The sequence below is a fragment of the Rhinatrema bivittatum genome, chromosome 1, assembly GCF_901001135.1.
Source record: "Rhinatrema bivittatum chromosome 1, aRhiBiv1.1, whole genome shotgun sequence".
In the NCBI taxonomy this organism is placed as follows: domain Eukaryota; kingdom Metazoa; phylum Chordata; class Amphibia; order Gymnophiona; family Rhinatrematidae; genus Rhinatrema; species Rhinatrema bivittatum.
Window position 1 is genome coordinate 773,118,247 of NC_042615.1, and position 23,279 is coordinate 773,141,525.

General features: G+C 41.9%; 1 protein-coding gene across 2 annotated transcripts in view; it reads left to right on the forward strand.

Moving 5' to 3' along the window:
- MBD2 (methyl-CpG binding domain protein 2) overlaps window positions 1-23,279 on the forward strand; it is a 205,561-nt gene that overhangs the window by 150,086 nt on the left and 32,196 nt on the right. For both annotated transcript variants that reach the window (XM_029579956.1, XM_029579948.1), the window contains one exon: window positions 14,666-14,843. In XM_029579956.1, coding sequence (XP_029435816.1) covers window positions 14,666-14,843 — 178 coding nt within the window. The remainder of the gene's footprint in view (window positions 1-14,665; window positions 14,844-23,279) is intronic.

The window sequence follows — 23,279 nt, forward strand, 5'->3', positions numbered from 1 at the left end:
CTTCTCAATCCCTTGACCCCTTTACCTGTCCAATCACGAAGTTTCTGGACTATCTCTGGCACTTGTCGGAGTCAGGTCTAAAAACTTCCTCCATCAGAATGCATGTTAGTGTGGTGGCCGCCTTCCATAAAGGTGTAGGGGATGTTCCCATATCAGTACAACCCCTTGTAACATGTTTTCTGAAGGGTTTGCTTCACCTCAAGCCTCCACTGCGTCCTCCGGGCCCCTTCTTGGGACCTTAACCTGGTTTTGGGTCGGCTCATGAAACCACCATTTGAGCCTCTCCAATCCTGTGAACTTCGCTATCTCACATGGAAAGTGATTTTCTTTTTGGTAATCACATCGGCTCGCAGAGTTAGTGAGTTACAGGCCCTAGTTACCTATTAGCCTTACTGCCCAGTCCTGCAGAAGTTTAGTGTATTCCACACTCACCCTAAGTTCTTGCCTAAGGTAGTATCAGAGTTTCATCTCAATCAATCCATTATACTACCTACCTTTTTTCCCAGGCCCCATTCCAATCCAGGAGAGCAGGTTCTGCATACCCTTGACTGTAAACGGATTCTAGCGTTCCTCCTAGACCGTACAGCTGCCCACAGGAAAAGCACTCAATTGTTTGACTCTTTCCATTCCATTAAATTGGGGCAGCTTGTGGGTAAGCAGACTCTCTCCTCCTGGTTAGCAGACTGCATATCCTTTTGCTATCAGCAAGCAGGCATTCCACTTCAAGACCATGTTAAAGCACACTCTGTGAGGGCCATGGCGACTTCAGTAGCACACCTACGCTCTGTGCCACTTCCTGACATTTGCAGGGCTGCCACCTGGAGTTCTCTCCATACCTTTACAGCCCACTATTGCTTGGACAAGGCCGGAAGACAAGATTCCATCTTCGGCCAATCTGTCCTGCGTAACCTATTCACAACTAGACGTTCCAACACCCTTCCGCCTGCCCGGTAGGGTTCAGGATGCCCTCGGCCAAATTTCACCCCAGTCCTAGTGCCTTGCACACCTGGGTACATTTGGTGCATACTCGGACATCCTCAGCTCGGTACTCACTCATATGTGAGGACTACCATCCTGCTTGTCCAGTACATTGGAAGCAAAAAGCCTGGGAGGGGGAGTTAGCTTGGTGGCTGGATGACCAAGGGGTGCTCAGGGAGGACTAGCAGAAAAACTGAATGAATTCTTTGCCTTGGTCTTTTCTGAGGAGAACGTTGGGAACATGCCCACACCTGAAACATTCTCTGATGGGGAATGATTCTGAGCAACTCAGACAAATATCTGTGAAAATGGAGGCTATAATAGATCTAACCAACAGACTAAAGAGTTAACAAATCATCGGAACCATATGGCATCCACCTCAGAGTCCTAAAAAAAACAAATCACCTCAAACATGAAATTGCCAATCTGTTACTAGCCTTCTATAACCTATCATTTAAAACAGTCACAGTACCTGAAGACTGAATGGTAGTCAATGTAATGCCGGTTTTTAAAAAGGGCTATCAGGAAAACTATAGACCGATGATCCTGACATGGTGCTGGGCAAAATGGTAGAAGCCATTCTCAAAAACAAATTGCTACTAAATTAGATAGACATAGCTTAATGAGGGAAGAGTCCAACATGGTTTTAGCAAAGGGAAGTCTTTCCTCACAAATCTATTAGCTTTTTTTTAAGGTGTAAATAAACATGGAGGAAAAGGTGAACCAGTTGTTATAGTATATTCGAATTTTCAGAAGGCATTTTACAACGTTGTCCATGAGAAAATCCTTGAAAAAAGTCATGGGATAGGAGGCAGTGGCCTATAGTGGATTGTTAATGGGTTAAAAGACAAGAAGGACTAAACAATCAGTTTTCCAAATTGAGAAAATTATTTAGTGGAATACCACAAGGATTGGTACTGGGACCTTGTACTGTTTAACATTCAGAAATGATAGGGAAGAGCGAACAAGTGATGTGATCACATTTGCGGATGACACAAAATTATTCAGAGTTATTAAAATAGCAACGGATTGCCAGGAAATGTTGAAGGATCTTGTAAAACTAGGAGACTGGGCATCTGAATAGCAAATGAAATGTAATATGGAAAAATGCAAAAATTAATTCATAAGGGGAAAATCCCAACTACAGGTACACAATGCTGGGTTCTGAAATTGGGAGAGAACACCCAAGAACATGACCTTGAAGTCCTTGTGGACAATACATTGAAATCCTCAGTTCAATGTGCGGCGGCAGTCAAAAAAGCAAATAGAATGTTAAGAATGATTGGAAAAGTAATGGACAGTAAAACAGAAAATATTGTATTGCCTCTATATCAATCTAAGGTGCAACTGCACCTTAAGTATTGTATACATTTCTAGTCACCACATCTCAAAAAAGACAGCAAAACTAGAAAAGCTGCAGAGGAGTGAACGGCTCCCCTCTGATAAGAGGCTATATAGGCTAAGGCTCTTCAGTTTGGAAAAGAGACGGCTGTTTCCTGTCTTTTAACCAGTTTGTAATCCATGAAAGGTCATTGCCTCCTATCCCATGACTTTTTAGTTTTCTTAGAAGCCTCTTTTATGAGGGACTTTGTCAAACGCCTTCTGAAAATCCAATTACACTACATCTACCAGTCCACCTTTATCTACATGTTTATTAACCCCTTCAAAAAATGAAGCAGATTTTTGAGGTAAGACTCCCCTTGGGTAAATCCATGCTGACTGTGTTCTATTAAACAATGTCTTTCTATATGCGCTGTGATTTTGATATTTAGAATAATTTCCACTATTTTTCCCAGCACTGAAGTCAGGCTCACTGGAGCCCTTTTAAATATTGGGGGTACATTGGCCACCCTCCAGTCTTCAGGTACAATGGATGATTTTAATGATAGGTTTCCGCTTGGAGAAGAGACTGTTGAGGGGGGATATGATAGAGGTCTTTAAAATCATGACAGGTCTTGAGCAAGTAGATCTGAATCAGTTATTTACACTTTCGGATAATAGAAGGACTAGGGGGCACTCCATGAAGTTAATAGAAGGACTAGGGGGCACTCCATGAAGTTAGCAAGTAGGACATTTAAGACTAATTGGAGAAAATTATTTTTCACTCAACACACAATTAAGCTCTGGAATTTGTTGCCAGAAGATGTGGTTACTGCAGTTAGTGTAGCTGGGTTCAAAAAAGGTTTGGATAACTTCTTGGAGGAGAAGTCCATTAACTGCTATTAATCAAGTTGACTTGGGGAATAGCCACTGCTATTAATTGCATCAGTAGCATGGGATCTTCTTGGTGTTTGGGTACTTACCAGATTCTTGTGGCCTGGTTTGGCCTCTGTTGGAAACAGGATGCTGGGCTTGATGGACCCTTGGTCTGATCCAGTATGGCAATTTCTTATGTTCTTAAATTTTATCTAATAGATCTGAAACTTCATTTTTTAGTTCCTTTGGAACCCTGGGATGCATACCAGCTGGTCCAGATGATTTGTTACTCTTTGTCAATCTGGCCTACTACATCTTCCAAGTTTACAGTGATTTGGTTCAGTTCATCTGACTCATCACCCTTGAAAACCATCTCCAGAACTGGTAACTCCCCAACATCCTCATTACTAAACACAGAAGCAAAGAATTAATTTAGTCTTTCTGCATTGTCCTTATCTTCGCTAATAGTGGGATTTAAGAAGTTGGAGCAAGTTCTTAGAAGGAGAAGTCCATAATACATTATTAGCAAGGTAAAATTAAAAAAAAAATCTATTGCTCTCCCAGGGAGTGAGTAAGAAATAGATTTACTTTTTGGGATCTGATAAGTACATGTGAGCTGAACTGGCTGCTTTTGGAGAGAAGATGCCCTCCGAAAGTGGACTCTATGGACCTTGCTTTGACCCAGCATGGCATTTCTTATGATGTTATATCCTGAACATCTGTGAACCCACAGATGTTGCGTTGTGGATAGATATACACCTACATAAGTATAATCATTCTTCATTGACAAATTCTGGAAGGCTTTCGTTATTACCTTCCTCTGCCTAAGAACTATGCTTTAATTACTCCTAGGTTTATTTTATTTTTCTGAATCACCTCATCTTAGCCATTCCAAAGGTGGTTTATGCATAAACATTTTCAATAACATACACTCAATCAGCAATATATATTTCATTATATTACACAATATGACTAAAATTCCCTGTGTTTGTCTGTTCCTTTTCCATCATATCCAGCTGTCAAATTCCTTGCCAGTAACCACTGATTGCTTAGAATGATATCATTCTCTCCTCCCTATAATATTAATAACGCTGAAGCGAGGGAGTTCCCTCCCAAGATCATGATATTAAAAAAATAAATAAATAAATTCCTGCAATGTATCTTTCAACCAATGATGTCAGTATGCACAAAATATTCAGCCTAGTCACATCATAAGTGATCATCTAAGCGATTATACGTAATGTTACCTGGAGCTCAGGACCAGTCTCTGATTTTCCTAACCAGAGAAGTTCAATTTATTTTCATTCAACTTTAGTATGTAGTCCTTAAACTATTCTATAACTTTTTTTTTCTAGACTGCTATTAATGTTATTGCATTCTTTCTCTCCATTACCAACTATTAGACAAATTATTTGCATATCATTCGGAAATACATGTTACTTCAATCATGCCTATTGAATTATTATACACACACAGGTAGATTTTCAAAGGGGTACGCGCGTAGGATGCGCGCGCAAGCCCCGGGACGCGCGTAAATCCCGGGGCGTGTCGGGGGCGTGCCGGGAATGACGCGACGTTTCGGGGGCGTGTCGCGAGTGACGCGGCGTTTAGGGGGCGGTGCTGCGGGCGTGGTTTCGGCCCGGGGGCGTTCCGGGGGCGTGGCCGCAGCCTCCGGACCAGCCCCTGGGACCGGAACATGGAGCGGGGCAGCCGGCCAGCGCGCACAAAGTTACGCCTGCTTCCAGCTGGCGTAACTTTGCCAAAGGTAGGGGGGGGGTTTAGATAGGGCCGGGGGGGTGGGTTAGGTAGGGGAAGGGAAGGGAAGGTGCGGGGGGGTGGAAGGAAAGTTCCCTCCGAGGCCGCTCCGATTTTGGAGTGGCCTCGGAGGGAACGGAGGCAGGCTGTGCGGCTCGGCGCGCGCAGGCTGCCGATTTTGGGCAGCCTTGCGCGCGCCGACCCTGGATTTTAATGGATTAAAATCCCGCGTACTCTTGTTCGCGCCTGGTGCGCGAACAAAAGTACGCGCTCGCGCTAATTTATAAAATTTGGCCCACAGGTTGCAGGTATTTATTTATTTATTTATAATTTTTATATACCGAGGTTCTTGTATGAAATACAAATCACTCCGGTTTACATAAAACATTTAAATGCCCAAAAGGGAGGGGCTTTACATATAACAATAGAACAAATAGATACATATTACATGTAACAATAGAACAAAGTACAAATTGAACATAGTATGGTATAGGTTCCATATTAGGAATATATTAGGTATATATTTTAAATAAATATTTCAACAAAATGGATCCTTGTGAAAACCCACATATAAAATCCCTCAGTTTAGAATCTGTTTTTTCCATGGTTTTTCTTTGATCTATCTGCAAAAATGATTGGAACTGTGATGTAAGAACTTAATCTGCATGAATTTAACCTGGCAATGTATAGTTGACAGTGTCAAAAGCAGCTAATGACCACTGCATTGCCATCTTCCTCAGCATATATCTGAGTAGCTCATCTAATAATGAGGTTGTTATTGTCTTCATCCCATACTTATTTCTAAATTCTGATTGGAATGGGTTGAGATTGAGAATATTCTGAGTCCATATAGTTAAGTAGCTGTATAGCTTCCACTAGAATCTTCCCAAGGTGTAAGGTATATTTGACACTGAACTATAATGGGCCTTTCCCTCCAATTTCCTTTGAAGGTTTTTTTAAAGTGGAGATTGTACCAGTGTTTGTTTCATTTGATCAGGGGTGGAGTCCCTCTTCCAGTGAGGTGTTCATTATTAGCTTCAATTTGTCCACAAGTTTACGTGATAAAAAATGAATGACATAAGAACATAAAATCAAAAAAGTAGTACCACCGGTCAATTAATAAATGATAGAATATATGCCAGATATATATGTGGGCCGCTCACTCTAAGGGTCTGTATAGTGACACAGACTCATATGGTATGGGGTCACCTTACTTTAATTTTAAACATCATATTTAAACATCATATTTTTTAGATATTTTTCTTTATATATATTAAAAATCCTTCAGACTCAGTCAATTCTTATAAAGATACAGGAGGAAGATTGATACTCATCTATTCCGAGTTTAACGTCCCGACACGCACGTGTTTCGAACCAGGGGTCCTGCTTCAGGGGATTTCCTTCAGTATCTATCTCTCAATGAAGTTTCCCATATCGAATGATGCAATTTTCATCCTCTTTCCTTCATGGCTGTTATGTTCTTCAACTTTCCGCGCCGGCCACTTCGGGCCGCGTTCCCTCTTGAAATGGCGTCTCTCAGACAGTGAGCCCTTTATACCCATACGTCAGACCAAGGGTCCATCAATCCCAGCATCCTGTTTCCAACAGTGGCCAATCCAGGCCATAAGAACCTGGCAAGTACCCAAAAACTAAGTCTATCCCATGCTACTGTTGCAGTGGCTATTTTCTAAGTCAGCTTAATAGCAGGTAATGGACTTCGCCTCCAAGAATTTATCCAATCATTTTTTAAACACAGCTACACTAACTGCACTAACCACATCCTCTGGCAACAAATTCCAGAGGTTAATTGTGCTTTGAGTGAAAAAGAACTTTCTCCAATTAGTTTTAAATGTGCCTCATGCTAACTTCATGGAGTGCCCCCTAGTCTTTCTATTATCCGAAAGAGTAAATAACCAATTCACATTTACTTGTTCTAGACCTCTCATGATTTTAAATACCTCTATCATATCCCCCCTTAGCCGTCTCTTCTCCAAGCTGAAAAGTCCTAACCTCTTTAGTCTTTCCTCATAGAGGAGCTGTTCCATTCCCTTTATCATTTTGGTCGCCCTTTTCTGTACCTTCTCCATTACAACTTTATCTTTTTTGAGATGTGGTGACCAGAATTGTACGCAGTATTCAAGGTGCGGTCTCACCATGGAGTGATACAGAGGCATTATGACATTTTCCGTTTTATTCACCATTCCTTTTCTAATAATTCCCAACATTCTGTTTGCTTTTTTGACTGCCACAGCACACTGAACCAACGAAATTTGATTACCCCACTCGTCGTATTTCTTTCCAGATCATTTATAAGTATATTGAAAAGTACGGGTCCCAATACAGATCCCTGAGGCACTCCACTGCCCACTCCCTTCCACTGAGAAAATTGTCCATTTAATCCTACTCTCTGTTTCCTGTCTTTTAGCCAGTTTGTAATCCACAAAATGATATTGCCACCTATCCCATGACTTTTAACTTTTCCTAGAAGCCTCCCATGAGGAATTTTGTGAAATGCCTTCTGAAAATCCAAATACACTACATCTACCGGTTCACCTTTATCTACATGTTTATTAACTCCTTCAAATAAAGTGAAGCCGATTTGTGAGGCAAGACTTGCCTTGGGTAAAGCCATGCTGACTTTGTTCCATTAAACCATGTCTTTCTATATGTTCTGTGATTTTGATGTTTAGAACACTTTCCACTATTTTTCCTGGCACTGAAGTCAGGCTAACCGATCTGTAGTTTCCGGGATCGCCCCTGGAGCCCTTTTTAAATATTGGGGTTACATTAGCCCCACCCTCACATCTTCAGGTACAATGGATGATTTTAATGATAGGTTACAAATTTTTACTAATAGGTCTGAAATTTCATTTTTTAGTTCCTTCAGAACCCTGGGGTGTATACCATCCGGTCCAGGAGATTTACTGCTCTTCAGTTTGTCAATCGGGTCTACCACATCTTCTAGGTTCACCGTGATTTGGTTCAGTCCATCTGAATCATTACCCATGAATACCTTCTCCGGTATGGATATCTCCCCAACATCCTCTTCAGTAAACACTAAAGCAAAGAAATAATTTAATCCTTCTGCGATGGCCTTATCTTCTCCAAGTGCCCCTTTAACCCCTCGATCATCTAATTGCAGAGATCTAATTTGCAAAGATGTCACATTTATCATTGTTTTTTGACCATGCCCTGCTACACAAACCTTTTTCCATGCAATATCCATTTCCTGGTGGATTTAATCTAAATCCCTTATTGTGACAGCTGCAGTATGGAGCTTTTTTTTGAACCAGAACTGAGCTCCTCATAGATGATACAAATGTTTTCTTGGAAATAATCAGCAAAGGCATTACACTGATCAACTGACATGCATATTTTCTGCCTCTCTGATCTACAGGCTATGAGTTCCTTAATCAAAGCAAACATTTCTTTTGGTTTATGTAAATTTTGAATTATCTCTGAACAGAATATTGTCTTTGCCTCCTTAGTTGCTCTCACATATGTTATTGCTTGTACTTTATATTCAGTTCTTGATTTATGCCATTGACACTCTCTTCTTCTACCTTCTTATTTCAATTTCTTCAAATCTGAATTAAATCATGGGGCAGACTTTTCCTCTCAGAGAGATCTGTTTTTCAGTATTAACCTTATCTAATTCAGATTTCACATTTGTTTTCAATAGCTCAAGGAACTCTGTTAACCGTTTGTCATGATATCCTACAGGCATAGCACATATTTGAATCACAAAGTCACTAGGGACTCCTACTTTTTTCATAGATCAGATTGTCTGCTCATTAAGGGGTTGATTTAAAAAATGCACGTGGACGTCCATGCGCTGATTTTATAACGTGCGCGGTGACACATGCATGTTATAAAATATGATTTCCATGTGCGCATGCGCGCCCGATTTTAATATCTGCGCATGCATGTGTGGGCTGGTCATGACTAGCGCACGCAAGGAGGAATTTTTTAAAGTATGTGTGGTGACGAGATCGGGCGTTTGCCCAGTTCCCTCCCAGTCTGCTCCAATTAAGGAGCGGTGGGAGGGAACTTTCTTATATCACTACCTGCCCTTCCTCCCTTTTCCCATCTCCTCCTTGACCCCTAAACTAATGCTAACTAATCACATTTTTTTTGTTTTTTACTTTGCCTCCGCAGCTGAAGTAAGTTGCGTGCACCTGCCGGCATGCTTCCCCAGGAGAGGGCCTAATGGCCGCTGTCCCGGTCGGCCCCTGGCCCGCCCAGACCTCACCCCCTGGCCTGCCGCTTTCACCAAGCCCGGCACTTCTGTGTGTATTGGGAGATACGCGCTTGGCTGGGCCATTTGTAAAATGCTCTTGGCGCAGCCACGCTCTTATCCCCCAGTTTTTACGCACACAGGCTTTTTAAAATTAGGGTTTTAGAGGACTATCCTGCACTACTAGAGTTCTCCAACTCAAAACAGATTATTGAGTGATTATGGACTCCTGGATCAGTATCACCCTCCCTCTATTTAAGCAATAAAGAATCAAATCCCCAGGATGTGCCGTACTTGATGTGTTCCATTGATTCTCTGGGTAAAGCCCATCATATGGATAATATCCATAAAATAGACTGTCATACTGTGGAACGCAGTATCCCAAGGTGTATTAAAATCTCCTAACCAAAAAACAGATGAAAAACAATCCACCAACCAAAATTATCCAAAAGAACCTGCTAGTTGAAATGTGTATTAGGGAGATGCCACCTATTTTCAGGTATCATAAAAGTGCTTACTGATAGTCACTGGGCACACAACCTTTTGATGAAAATGAACAATTAAACACTAGATTTTAATCATTTGCTAAGACCAAGTCCATACTGAATTGTGAATTCTTTTCTATTATTTTTTACATGTAAAATCTCTCCAGCACAACGTAGAAAAACCTCTGACAGTCAGCACATATAATGCTCAAAAAGCGTGAGAATACACCACTTGATACTTGAAAATGTAGAAATAGACATTTATATTGTTCAGTGCAAACAAACATTGTACAGTTGGCACATATATAATACTCAAAAATATTTGTAGTACTTTGCTTGATATTGCAGATTGAAGAATGTCGAAATGAACTGAAGAAATTGGAGCCAAAGGCATCTCATAAACTTCATCAACAAATCTCAAACAACCCAAAATAAGCAAAGTGAAGCACAACCATGATAGTCAATGAATATGTGACACAGTGCAGTACAGAACTCAACAATGCAGTGTTTTAGCATTAAGTGCCTATACTGGAGTGAAGAAATGTTGCCGGGATATAAAAAAAGATACATTTGGGTACAAATGTTCCCATACAGTTTGCTACTATAAAAAAAATAGATGTGATATCACCATCCATCTCGTGAAACTTTGGCGGACAGTCATCTTGTACTTGGGCATAGTTGTGTAAATGGTCTACCGTGGAGATGGCTGTTAAAGACAACGATAGCATCGCCATTGACCAATCATAAATCAACACCCAGAATTCAAAAAGCAATAAAGCGTCCCAAAGTTCAAACCATTGGTTGTGGACATAGGCTATATAATTTGCCTACCAAAAGTCCACAGTAAAATCACGACTTAATACAGTTATCCCAAGGGACTTAGCACTAAGAATACATATGTCAAATGCTACAGCATATAAATGCATTTCAGAGTAAACCAATGGAAAAGCATGAGGTATAAAACAAAAAACATATCTGAAAAATACCATCTAGTCAATCTGTTTTATCCAATTCGTTTCACTGTATTAAAATGGAAAATCCACTCCTGTTCACACTGCAGTAAAGTCCATGCATGGTCACTACCACATTACACATGCCATCATTGTCATTAACAGCCATTGTCTCCACAGCATGCCGTTTAGGCAACTACTACAAAGTACATGAGACAATTATCTGCCAATAAGCTTTGAGTTGGTTATTGTCGGTTTTTTAAAAAAACTTTTAAGTAGTAGATTATGGGAATATTTTATATGCAAATAATGTAAGTTTTTTCTTTTATCCAGGCAACATTTTTTTTGCCCCTAAATATGCTATGACTTTATAAAGTCATAGTATATTTCCGGTTGGTCAGCGTTTGACACTGCATCTTTTATTCCCGACTAATGTATACACTCAAGTTGTGTTAAGTCTGAAGAAAAATCACAAGATTGCAATAAGGAGACAGCCTATTAAACTGCATTACCATCATAGTCCCTGAAGTAGGTCACGTGTGAGTGAAACTCTGCCTGAGTTGGGCATTGTATGACAGTTTTGTTTTACCGATTTTCTACTTTTGGTTGCGACTTGCAATATTGGATCGGTTTCCGGTTTGTTTCTTCTAGCATTCATTGGCCATCATGTCTATACTGCATTCTACTTATTTTGGGTTGTTCGAAATTTGTTGATGCAGTTTGAAATACCTGTGACTCTGATTTCTTCAGTTTATTTCAGCATACATCAACCTTTGCAATATCAAGTTAAGTACTACATTTATTTTTGTGAGTTTTGTATATGCCAACTGCATGACATTTGTGATGAACAATGTACACATCTTTATTTCTATTCCTTCAGTATCAAGTGATGTATTCTCACTATTTTGAGTCTTACATATGTACCAGCTGAGATGTTTTCCTGTGTTGTACTGGAGAGATTTTATGTGCACTAAAAAAAAAATATCAAAATAATTGACAGGTCCATATTAACTTGGGGGGCCAATGAAATAAAGGCGCGTAGAAAGCGGGGCACCATGCGATATTTAAATTAAGGGGTCGCTCTAGGAAGGAGGCACTAGGGTCGCTTGCACGACCTTAGCGCCTCCTTCCTAGCGTGACCCACCACGGCTGCCTGTCTGCCAGTAATGAAAATGGCTCCCGAGTTTCTCTTTATTTTGCCGAGTGCCGTTAAAGTGGAAGTTAAAGTCTGTTTTCTGCCATGTTTTATTGTTTGTTTTTATTATATATGTTTAATATGTAATATAGTTAGCAAATATTTGTGTATGTGAAATATGTCAGATAAATATATAGGGATTGATTTTAAAAAGTCCACGCGTGTACATGGACGCAACTATTTTATAATATGCGTGTGCTGGCATGCACATGTTACAAAATCCAATGACCGCGCGCATATGCTCACTGGATTTTAAAATCCGTGCGAGCAACCTGCAACTCATGCGCACGGGGGGGAGGAGGATTTTATAACCTACGCGGGGTGATGCAATCGGGCCTCCCCCGGTTGCCTTCCAGTCTGCTCCAATTAAGGAGCAGACTAGGAGGGAACTTTCCTATCCCTAACCCTACCTATCCCAAATTTTTTTTTTTTTTTTTTTTTTTTTAATTCTGTTGCTTACTGCTCCTCTGGAGCAGAAGTATTCTGCGCACATCAGCCGGCTGCCGGCGTGCGCTTCCCCAGGACAACGGCTAATGGCACTGTCCCGGCCGGCCCACCCGCCCCACCCCACCCCATCCCACCCATACCAATCCCCCTGGGCCGCCCTTTTTCCCTCAGCCGACACTTCTGCGTATACCAAGGTTTACACGCGTGACCAGGCTTGTTGTAAAATGCGCACTGTGGGGCGGATTTTAAAAGCCCTGCTCGCGTAAATCCGCCCGGATTTACGCGAGCAGGGCCTTGCGCATCAGCGTGCCTATTTTCCATAGGCCTGCCGGCGCGCGCAGAGCCCCGGGACTCGCGTAAGTCCCGGGGTTTTTTGCCGGGGGCGTGTCGGGGGGGCGGGGCCGATTGACGCGGCATTTTGGGGGTGGGACACGGCATTTCGGGGGTGGGCCCGGGGGGCGTGGTTTCGGCCCGGGGCGGTCCAGGGGCGTGGCTGCGCCCTCCGGAACCGCCCCCTGGGTCGCGTCTCTGCCTCCGGGAGGCGTAAATCCGTGGACAAAGGTAGGGGGGGGTTTAGATAGGGCCGGGGGGGTGGGTTAGGTAGAGGAAGGGAGGGGAAGGTGAGGGGAGGGCGAAAGAGAGTTCCCTCCGAGGCAGGCTGCGCGGCTCGGCACGCGCCGGCTGCCCAAAATTGGCAGCCTTGCGCGCGCCGATCCTGGATTTTAGAAGATACGCGCGGCTATGCGCGTATCTACTAAAATCCAGCGTACTTTTGTTTGCGCCTGGAGCGCGAACAAAAGTACGGGAACGCGCCGTTTTTAAAAATCTACCCCTGTGCGCACAAGGCCCAGCCACGCGCATAAATCCCGGTTTTTACGCGTGTAGCCCTTCGTAAATGTACTTGACAATGCACACACATGCACACTTGGTCCGGCTTTGCCTGTCACTAAGTTTTGCTCTATTTTCTAGCATAGTAGGAAGTGGGCAATTTTTTAAATTCCCTAAAGCTTTTTTTGTGGGAGGCTATAGTGGACTATAAAAATCCCCCAAGTATGTGATTTGGGTCTTTGTCATCCCCAGGTGGATTGACCAGGAGGAGAGAAGGTTTTCTTTCTTTGCAGTAGAGTTCAAGGGAGAAGATTTGTGAGTTTTGAGGACTTTTACTATTTCTGGACGTCGAGAGAAACTAATTCCTAGAGAAGGGATTCTTTTCCAGTATCTGAACGGACTAGATGTTAGTGTAGCTGGGTTTAAAAAAGGATTGGATAAGTTCCTGGAGGAGGTCCATTACCTGCTGTTAATCAAGTTGACTGATAGAATAACCACTGCTGTTACTGGCATCAGTAGTGTGGGATATACTTAATCTTTTGGGTACTTGTCAGGCACTTGTAGCCTGGATCGGCCATTGTTGGAAACAGGATGCTGGGCTTGATGGACCCTTGGTCTGACCCAGCATGGCATGCTCTTATGCTTTTGCCTTTGCTAAAGAAATTGAAGCAAGGGGTGAAGACAGTTGAGATTTTTGGATATCCCACTAGGAGCTGTTAGACTTGTTTGACTTTAAAAGATTAGTTTTGAACTGAGGGGATTTTCCTACCTTTTTAAATGCTGGAGTTGCAATGGGTGGTGGGGGTGGGGGTGGGGGGAAACCTACCCTGAGAGGGGAAGGACTACTTGATATGGATGCTGGTGTAAGGGAGAAAACAGCTGCAAGGAGGAGAGGCATGGATACAGGGACTATGGCTTTTATGATGCTGATATTCACCATTCTTTCTTGGATTTTGATTTACATAAGACAAGTGCAGAGGATCTCTGAGGGAGAGGAAGGGACTAAATACCTTCTGTGTTGTAATGCAGGTCTGTTACCTGTGTCCAGCCTGGACAAAGGGGCCTATGACAACTGGAAAGCTCATGTACTCCCTTGCACTGCAACGAAGAGCAGTGATTTGGGACTGAATTGTATTGACCATGGGTCATGTCCATGCCAAGGGCTCAGGGGGGGGGTCGAGCTTCCCTCCCCCCCCCCCCACTGGGTGAACTCTGGCAATGTAGCCAGGGTTGCCGCTACACACATGCGTACACATTTACAAGAGGGGAATTAATAAATAAGATGAATTTAAATATAGTATCAAAACATTTCTTGAAAACTTTAATAACTTGCCTTATTGCTGTTAGCGCTCAGGGTGTGCTGCATTGTAATTTGGAACACGTCATATATGTTCTCACCATAATACAGTTACATTAACAATCAATAAAATCATTACCTCGCATATTATTAACTAAATATATATATATATATAGTCATATACAGTGTGTGTGTGTATATATTTTTTTCAGATCTGTAAACATTTGGAACAGTATGTATAAAATCAGTGTTGAATTTTTGTCTGTCTGTATTTATTTATTTTTTACTTTTTACTAGGGGTTGGTCCAGGTAACAATGATGAGACCCTACTTTCTGCAATCGCAAGCGCTTTGCACACCAGCTCTGCACCAATCACAGGGCAGCTCTCTGCGGCAGTGGAAAAGAACCCAGCAGTTTGGCTTAACACATCCCAGCCTCTCTGCAAAGCATTTATCGTTACGGATGATGACATTAGGTAAGAAACCTAAACTTTCTCCTGAAATCTTCAGGAGGGATGGAGGCAAATACAGCAGAAAGTGATGGTAAATGGGATTTTCTCCAGGGAGATGAGGGTGATTTACAGGGTGCAAAAAGCATCAGTTTCTTGGGCTGGTTGTAATCCTTGTATTTGGCTCTTTGTAGATGATACAAAGATCTACAACAAAGTTGACACATTCTAGAGGAATTATGGAAAATTTTGCATGGATCTAGGATACCTTCAAAAAGTAACCAATAAAGCAACAACTGAGATTTAATGCAAAAAAAATTCAGAAGCCGGGGGGAGCTAAACATGATGTGGCACTGATGGCTGCCAAACAGGAGAGATCTAGGGGTGATCATATTTGGTGACCTCAAAGTCACCATACATTTTGATAAGACAATGGAGAGAGCCGGTAAAGTTCTGGGAAACAGAGGAAGAGGTATAATTTAGGGTAAAAAAAAAAAAGGGGGGGGGGGGGAGTGGGGGTGATAATATCTCTGCGCACATTTTGGAAATACCTCACATCTAGAATTGTGTTCATTTCTAGTGGCCACATCTTCAGGGAAGATGTAGGCATCCTCCCTGTGGAGGTAGTGGAGAAGAAGACTGTATCAGAATTCAAGAAAACATGAGACATATGCAGAGGATCTCTGAGGCAGAGGAAGGGACTAGCTACCTTCTGTGTAGTAATGCAGGTCTGTTACCTGTGTCCAGCCTGGACAAAGGGGCCTAAGATAACTGGAAAGCTCATATACTGCAACATCTTTTTTTGGTTGGTTCTTTAAAACTCAACTAAATATCTTCTGAAAGATAATATTTTAAAGGAAAGAGAGCTTGGTAGCTTGGTAGCTATGAAGATGTAGTTAGCAACAAATGGTGATGAAGGGATTTGAGACCTGAACTTACCTTTTTTTAAATAAGTGCTGAAGGATTGGCTACGGGCAGATAGAGATTTATTTTCCCCATCCTTGGATTACTGCATAGAGACCTAATCCTTTTCCCTGTAGACACAAAATGGGAGAAAAGGTTAGGAACTCAGAAAGAGCAGTTCTACACGGACTCTGTAGATCTCTAGCCTCTTTTAGCCTAATCATCTGTATTACTATATATAATCATAAGTTTACCTATTCTTGGCAGAATTTGTAAGATGTGTAACGTTTTAAGAAAACATGAGTGATTAGACAAAACACATCTGTTATTTTTAATGTGTTTCGAATTAAACTACTTTATGCATCACAGACTAATACAATTCATTAAGCAAACCATAGCAATAAAGGAAATAATAAAGTGGTCCTGTTCAAACGTTTACATATCCTTAGTTCTTAATATCGTGCATTGCCTCTTTGTGCATCAATGACGGCTTGCAGTCTTTTGTGAGAGTTGTGAATGAGGCACTTTATTTTCTCATGTGGTAAAGCTGCCCATTCCTCTTGGCAAAAAGCTTCTACATCCTGTCAATTCTTTGGTTGTCGAACATGAACTGCATGTTTGAGGTCTCCCCAAAGTGGCTCAATGACGTTGAGGTCAGGCGAGTGCGATGGCCTCTCCAGAACCTTCACTTTTTTTTACTGCTGCAGCCACTGAAGGATTGACTTGGCTTTATGTTTTGGATCATTGTCATGTTGGAAAGTCCAAGTATATGCCGCATGGGCAGCTTCCTGGCTGATGAATGCAAATTCTCCTCTAGTATTTTCTGCTAAAACGCTGAATTCATCCTGCCATCAATTTTGACCAAATTCCCTGTGCCAATATAGCTCATTCACCCACAAAACAGCAGAGATCCACCTCTATGCTTCATAGTAGGGGTGGTGTTGACTCCTCTCCAAACATAGCATTTATGGTTGTGACCATAAAGTTCAATTTTGGTCTCACCACTCCAAATTATTTTGTTCCTGAAGTTTTGAGGCTTCTCTAAGTGCTGTTTAGTGTATTGTAAGCGGGCTGTTTTGTGGCGTTGGTGCAGCAAGCGCTTTTTATCAGGCAGCTCTACCATGCAGCCCATTTTTGTTCAAATATCTCCTTATTGTGCAGGCTGAAACACCCACACCACTTTGTTTCACAGAAGCCTTTATTTCAGTAGAAGTTTGTGGGTCTTTCTTTGCATCCCAACAAATTTTCCTGGCAGTGGTGTCTGAAAACTTTCTTGGTCTGGCTTGGTATTAACCAAACCCATCACTTTCCACTTCTTGATCAGAGATTGAACAGTACTGATTGGCATTTTCAAATCTTTGGATATCTTTTTATATCCTTTTCATGGTTTATAAAGTTAAACTACTTTTGCTTGCAGTTCTTTTGCTTTCCTCATACTTCAGTAATCAGCAAAGTGCAGCCCTGGATGAAATGCACAAGGGTTTCTCAGCAGCTATGAAAACTCATTGACTCTGCACAGACGCTAATTACAATCAAACAAGGCACAGGTGTGGATATCTTCCCTTCATTTCCATCCCAACCTGTGTGTGTCAACTTGAGTGTATATTACCAGCCCAAATATTCAAGGGCATGTAGACTATAGATCAGGATCATTTGATTATTTCCATTATTGCTATGGTTTGTTTAATGATTGTGCTATTCTGTGATGCATGAAATAGTTTAGTTGGAAACATAGGAAAAGTAATAGACGTGTTTTGTCTGATCACTCATGTTTTCTTAAAATGCTACACACCTTACAAATTCTGCCATGGGTCTGTAAACTTATGGGCACCAACTGTAGCATGCATCAGTCACGAGGTAGAACTAGCTTAATTTACTATACACTATTTGAAAGAATTATTTTGTCTTTGTGAAAGCAGTTTTTTTATCACATATTAATCCTGTCCTTCCCCCTTCCAAGCATCCAATGTAAATCATGCATAATATGTATTATACAAGACAAATTCTTCTGTAATGAACGAGAACAGCTTCTAAATTCCAGTGGCTACACATCTTCCTAAGACCAGGCTGCTAAGAATTTTTAGGTTTTTTTTTTGTGTATTGCCAGAAAACACACAACCTTGGCATCCAGCATGGATTTGCACAGTGCACGTTAATAACATGGATTGACTCCTCAGTTCTGAGAAAAAGATGTTCAGTGATTTAAAGTATCAACTTACATTAAATGTGTGGGAAATGTAGAGGCTGAAATTCTGTTTGCTCATATTGGAGCTTGGTTTGCTTCATTGTATGTGACTTGTAGTGCAAGGAAAACTTTTGAAGGCTTGAGCCCAGCCCCTGTCACTGTTTATTGTACTTAGACTATCCATAAGTGGTCAAATTAGGTCGCTGCCTCCTCTTACTCACCTATTGCCATCCACAGCCTGTCTCCACCTCTGTCTCTTCCACGTGTTTCCCCGACATCTCATTATCAGAGCTATGAAGCACCAGCACCTCTCTGCTGTTTTTGTTGCATTTACATAGTAAATGATGGCAGATAAGGGCCAAATGGTCTATCCAGTTTGCCCAGCAAGGTGTATGGGGCTGTAACTGCCACTTTGTGCAAGCTACTGATATTCAGAAAAGTTACCATGTTATCCCCAGTGCTTTATTTCTATCCTGTAGCCACTAGGAATCCTCTGTGTTTATCTCATGCTCTTTTGAATTCCATCACTTTTTTTTTTCTCTTCACTATCCCATCCAGTGGAGTGGGTGTGGGGGACCCTTTACGTGAAAAAATATTTCCTGATGTTGTCCCCCCTTGGAGTTACATTATGTAAGCCCTAGTTCTACAGTCTCATATCCGTTGGGAAAGATTTGTCTCTTGTATTATTTTTAATATCATTTAGACATTTAAAAGTCTGTATCATTGAGAGATCCAAGATGGCAACTAGCAACCAGTAGGCATCCCTCTTGTTCCTCAGTTTTTGTTTTCTTCAAATTGCTATGGTTCATAAAAGGAAGTCCCAGTATAGTTCTTACCCTGCAGAGCCTACCATGTCTTCACTTCGAAGACCGATGGACGCTCATGCTACTTGGGAGTGTCATTGCTGCCGCAACTCCCGTTGGGAAGTATTGGAGGGGAAGGCTCGTCTCCATCTTCCCCAGGGTCTTGTGCCACTCTTAGCCCAGCAGCTCCAATGACACCTCCTGATCCTGCTTTCAGCAGAACTCTTTTTGTCGCAGCTTAGTGAGTAACATGCCCATGACATGGGTGAGACTATCCCAGAAGCAGAGAATGCGGATAGAGTTGTTACTGCAGATGCAACCGCCATAGTAGCGGAGACAAACTTTACAGAAGTTTCTGGCACTCCAGTGCAGGAGGAGTTTGGATTTTTACATAATTCATTTGGAATGGCTGGTTCTACTTCCGCTGACCTAGGTTCAGTAGGGAGCTTCAGGTTGGTGAGACCTTCAGAGTTTACTCTAGAATCTATTTGGGTTGAAATAGGTAGCTTAGGTAAATCTATAACTTCTTAGCTTGTGCCCTTAACTGTTAACTACAAGAATATTGAATCACGGCTCGATACTGTGGACAAATCTGAAGCTGTTTGATTCAGCAGGTTACAGATTTTCAGCAAGAATTATCCCATGTTAAACTGTTGCAGGAGAATTTGGTGAAATATAATATTTTATTATCAAACCAGGTGCAAAATTAAAAAAATTCATTACAATGCAAGAATCTGCAGTTTATAAATTTTCTTCAAGTCTAACTGGTTTCTGCTCAGGACATATTTAGAAGATACCTATTGTAGGTTTTAAAAATCTTGGAATCTGCTCTTCCATCTATAGCTCTCCTTCTAAAAGTGGAATAGTGAGACTGTCCATTCTCTCTCCTATATCAGATAATTCCTTAGCAGTATCAGCATTTTTGGAAACCTCTGAATCATCTTTGGCCAAACCATCTACTTTAATAGTATCTTTGATATTGGACTCTGATAGAGATTGGCTTCTTAAAATATATTTCAGACATCGGGCTTTGGTTTTTTCTGCAGTGTAGTTAATAGTTTTTCCTGATGTTTCTAGACCAAACCAGAAGAACGGAAACAGTTTCTTCTTTTGAGATCTAGGGTTTTGCTATTGGGAGCACAGTTTTTTCTCAAATTTCCTTGTAAATGCTATGTTAAATATAATGTCAATATGTATGTTTTTTGTTGGGTTTTTTTTAGCCTAGCTAACTCTGTTTTCCTTGGAGATAAATTTATCTGTTCTGACTTGGATTTGTAGATGTATTATGGTATCTCTCTTTCATTACTCCCTGGTTCTAGCTGCTATTTTTGTTTTCTTTTCCTTCATTGATTAATTGCTTTTTTGGATTGTGTGTTTGGACCTCCCAAATTGTGGACTTGATCTGATTGATGAGTATATTATGTTTGTTTTGTTCTTTTTTTCTTCTTTATCTGCATGATACTCACATTGAATGGCAAATCTCAAGTATATCTTGAATCTGTATTGAAAATTGTATAAATAAAGTTTTTTTTAAAAAGTCTATCATATTCTCCTGTCTCTTCTCTCTTTTAGGGTATGCATATTTATTTCTTCAATTCTCCTCTTATAAGTCTTCTGGTGTAGACCTCGCACTATTTTGATTGTCCTTCTCTGGACTGCTTCTGTCTTTTCCCTATTTTTTTTGAGATTCGGTCTCCAGAACTGAATGCAGTATTCCAGGTGCGGCCTCACCAGTGACCTGTACACTTTTTTTTTTTCCTGGTTATGCTTTTTTTATTCAATTTAGCATTCCTCTGGGTCTAATCCCTCTGGGTCTGTCGCAATGTTTCTCTATCTTCAGATTATTAGACACTATCACATTGAGGTGTTTCTCTAGGTCCATGCTCAGAAGACCCTCATCCTCTATCCCTTAGAGTTCTTTTGGAATTTTGCATCCCCAAAAGCATTGAATCCTAATTTCTAAGCATTCAATCAAGTCTCCTTTGATCACTTCTCATTCTCTGTACTCCTTCAGGGGTGACCACTCTGTTGCAGATCTTAGTGTCATCAGTAAAAAGACAAACGTTTCCTTCTAACCACTCTGCGATATCACTCACAAAGATATTGATCAGAACCAGCCCCAGAACTAATCCCTGAGGCACTCCACTAATCACATTTCTGTGCTCAGAGTGACCAATTTACCACTGCCCTCTGTCTGTCAACCAATTTCCAATCCTTGGAACCCACTCCCAGGCTGCTCAGTTTATTCATGAGCCTCCAATGTGGGTCAGTGTCAGAAGCCACATCTAGTGCATGCCTTTAATCTAATTCTCTAATTACCCAATCAAAAGAATTGATCAAATTTATTTGACCAGATCTTCCTCTGGTAAAATCCTGCTGCCTCAGTTCCTACAACCCACTGGATTGTAAATAGGTCTTTCATTTCATTTCATTTATTAAAATTTATTAATTGCTTAACACAATGAAGGTCTAAGCGGTTTACAAAATAAATAACATACATAATAAAAACATAAATATATAACAAAAATGAATACAAAACAGGTAAAAGAAACAAATTAAAAAATATAAAACATAACAAAATCTCAAGCTGCAGAGTCATAGACCAAGAAGTTAGGCCTATAGATCTTAATAAAACCCTTGTTTCAATAAAAAGCTTTTTTAAAAAAAGTCTAAATTTCTTAACAGTCCACCATCAGAAGTTCATTGGTAAAGAATTCCAGAACATAGGTGCTGCAACTGAAAAAGCAGAGGAGTAGATTTTAAAAACCCTGCGCGTGCCGGCATACCTATTTTGCATAGGCCGCCGGCGCACGCAAAGCCCCGGGACGCGCGTAAGTCCCAGGGCTTCATAAAAGGGGCGGGAGGGGGCGTGTCCGGGATCAGGGGGCAGTCCGGGGGCGTGGTGACGGTTCGGGGGCGGGCCAGAAGGGCGGTCCCGAGTCCCCCGGCACTGCGGCCTGTGCCGGGGGATGCCGAGGTGGCGCGCGCAAGTTACGCCTGCCTCAAGCGGATTTCTTCGGGGATAGAGTTCCAAAGGGTTAGGCCTGCTACTGAAAATGCTCTACTATAAACTATGACCCTGCTAATGAGTGGGACTATGGATTATCTGGATCCAACCTAGCAGGGAAAGAATATCACAAAACAGTGTACAATGTCCAGAATGAATATCAGAATTAAAAGGCAAATTAAAATCACTGAGAATAATCATGTTTTTTAATTCACTTTAGCTAAAAGAAATTGTTTAAAAAAAGGAGACATATTTGCTTGTAACACTTTGGGAGGACAATAGGTAAGGCAAATGGGAAAACCAGCAGTATACATATAATCAGTAATTCATAAGAAGAATTGCAACAGATATTTTCAAATTTCGGATTCCAGCTTGCCTTGAAAATAATCAATAAACCCCCCTCCTCTGCCCTTTGCCTGAGGTTGGGAATGATAAGAATAATCGGGAGGACAAATTTGATTGAGAGTAATTATGTCTGAGGCAAGAAGCCAGCTCTCAGTTATGCAGAAAAAGTCAGGTTTTTCCATTTGTATTAAATCATAAACAAGCTGAAATTTCTTCCTAATAGCTTGGATATTAATCAACATAACTTTAGCTTTGATAAGAGCAGGAACTGGTGAATAAGCAGAAGGCAAAATATTAACCAAACAAGATGGCTGATGTGACATATATGAGTGCCTAACATTTGAGAGGGCGTCATACCTACCACAGCCTAGAATGACGAGAATGGAATAGTTCGTTGAATGTTCAAACTCCATAGGTGATTGTGTAAAATCTATAACCTCATCCACACTCATCGTGCATGAAGGCGCGCACAAAGGAGCTCCTTTGTCATGCTCCTTCATGCACTTGACGAAGCACAAGCCACACCTGCGTGCGGCGCCTTTGGCATTGCTCATGGGTTCTTCACCCCCTGTTGTATTAACATCACTGGGGGGCATGGCTTGCATCCCTAGCTGTCAGTCAGGCTGAGGTGAGTGGGAACAACCAGGTGCCATCTTGAACTCCTCTCTCGGCTGGGCCAGATAGTCTGGGCAGAGGAGACAGAGCAGTAGCAGCGAGACTTCCTCCGGCGTCGCTCACGGGCTCTTCACCCCCACGTTGTGGGATGTCATTGGGGGGGGAAAGGTGGCGCGGCTTGCAGCCCTAGCTGTCAATCGGGTCGAGGCAAGTGGAAACAGCCAGGTGCCATCTTGATCTCCTCTCTTGGTGGAGCCAGAAGCTGGTAAGGGGCAAAGATAGTCTGGGGAGAGGAGACAGAGCGGTAGCAGGAAGATTTTCTCTGGTATCACTTGCAGGCTGTTCACCCCCCCCCCCCCATAGTAGTGATGTCATTGTGGGGGCGTGGCTTACAACCCTAGGGGCAGATTTTAAAAGCCCTACTTGTGCCGAGCCTATTTTGCATAGGCCCAGCGATGCACGCAAAGTCCCGGGACGCGCACATGTCCCAGGGCTTGAAAGAAGGGGTGGGGGGCGGGGGCATGGCCAGAGGCCTCCGTAGGGCCGCTATGCCAGGGGATCGCGCGCCGGTACTTGGCCAGCACGCGCAACCTATGCCTGCCCAG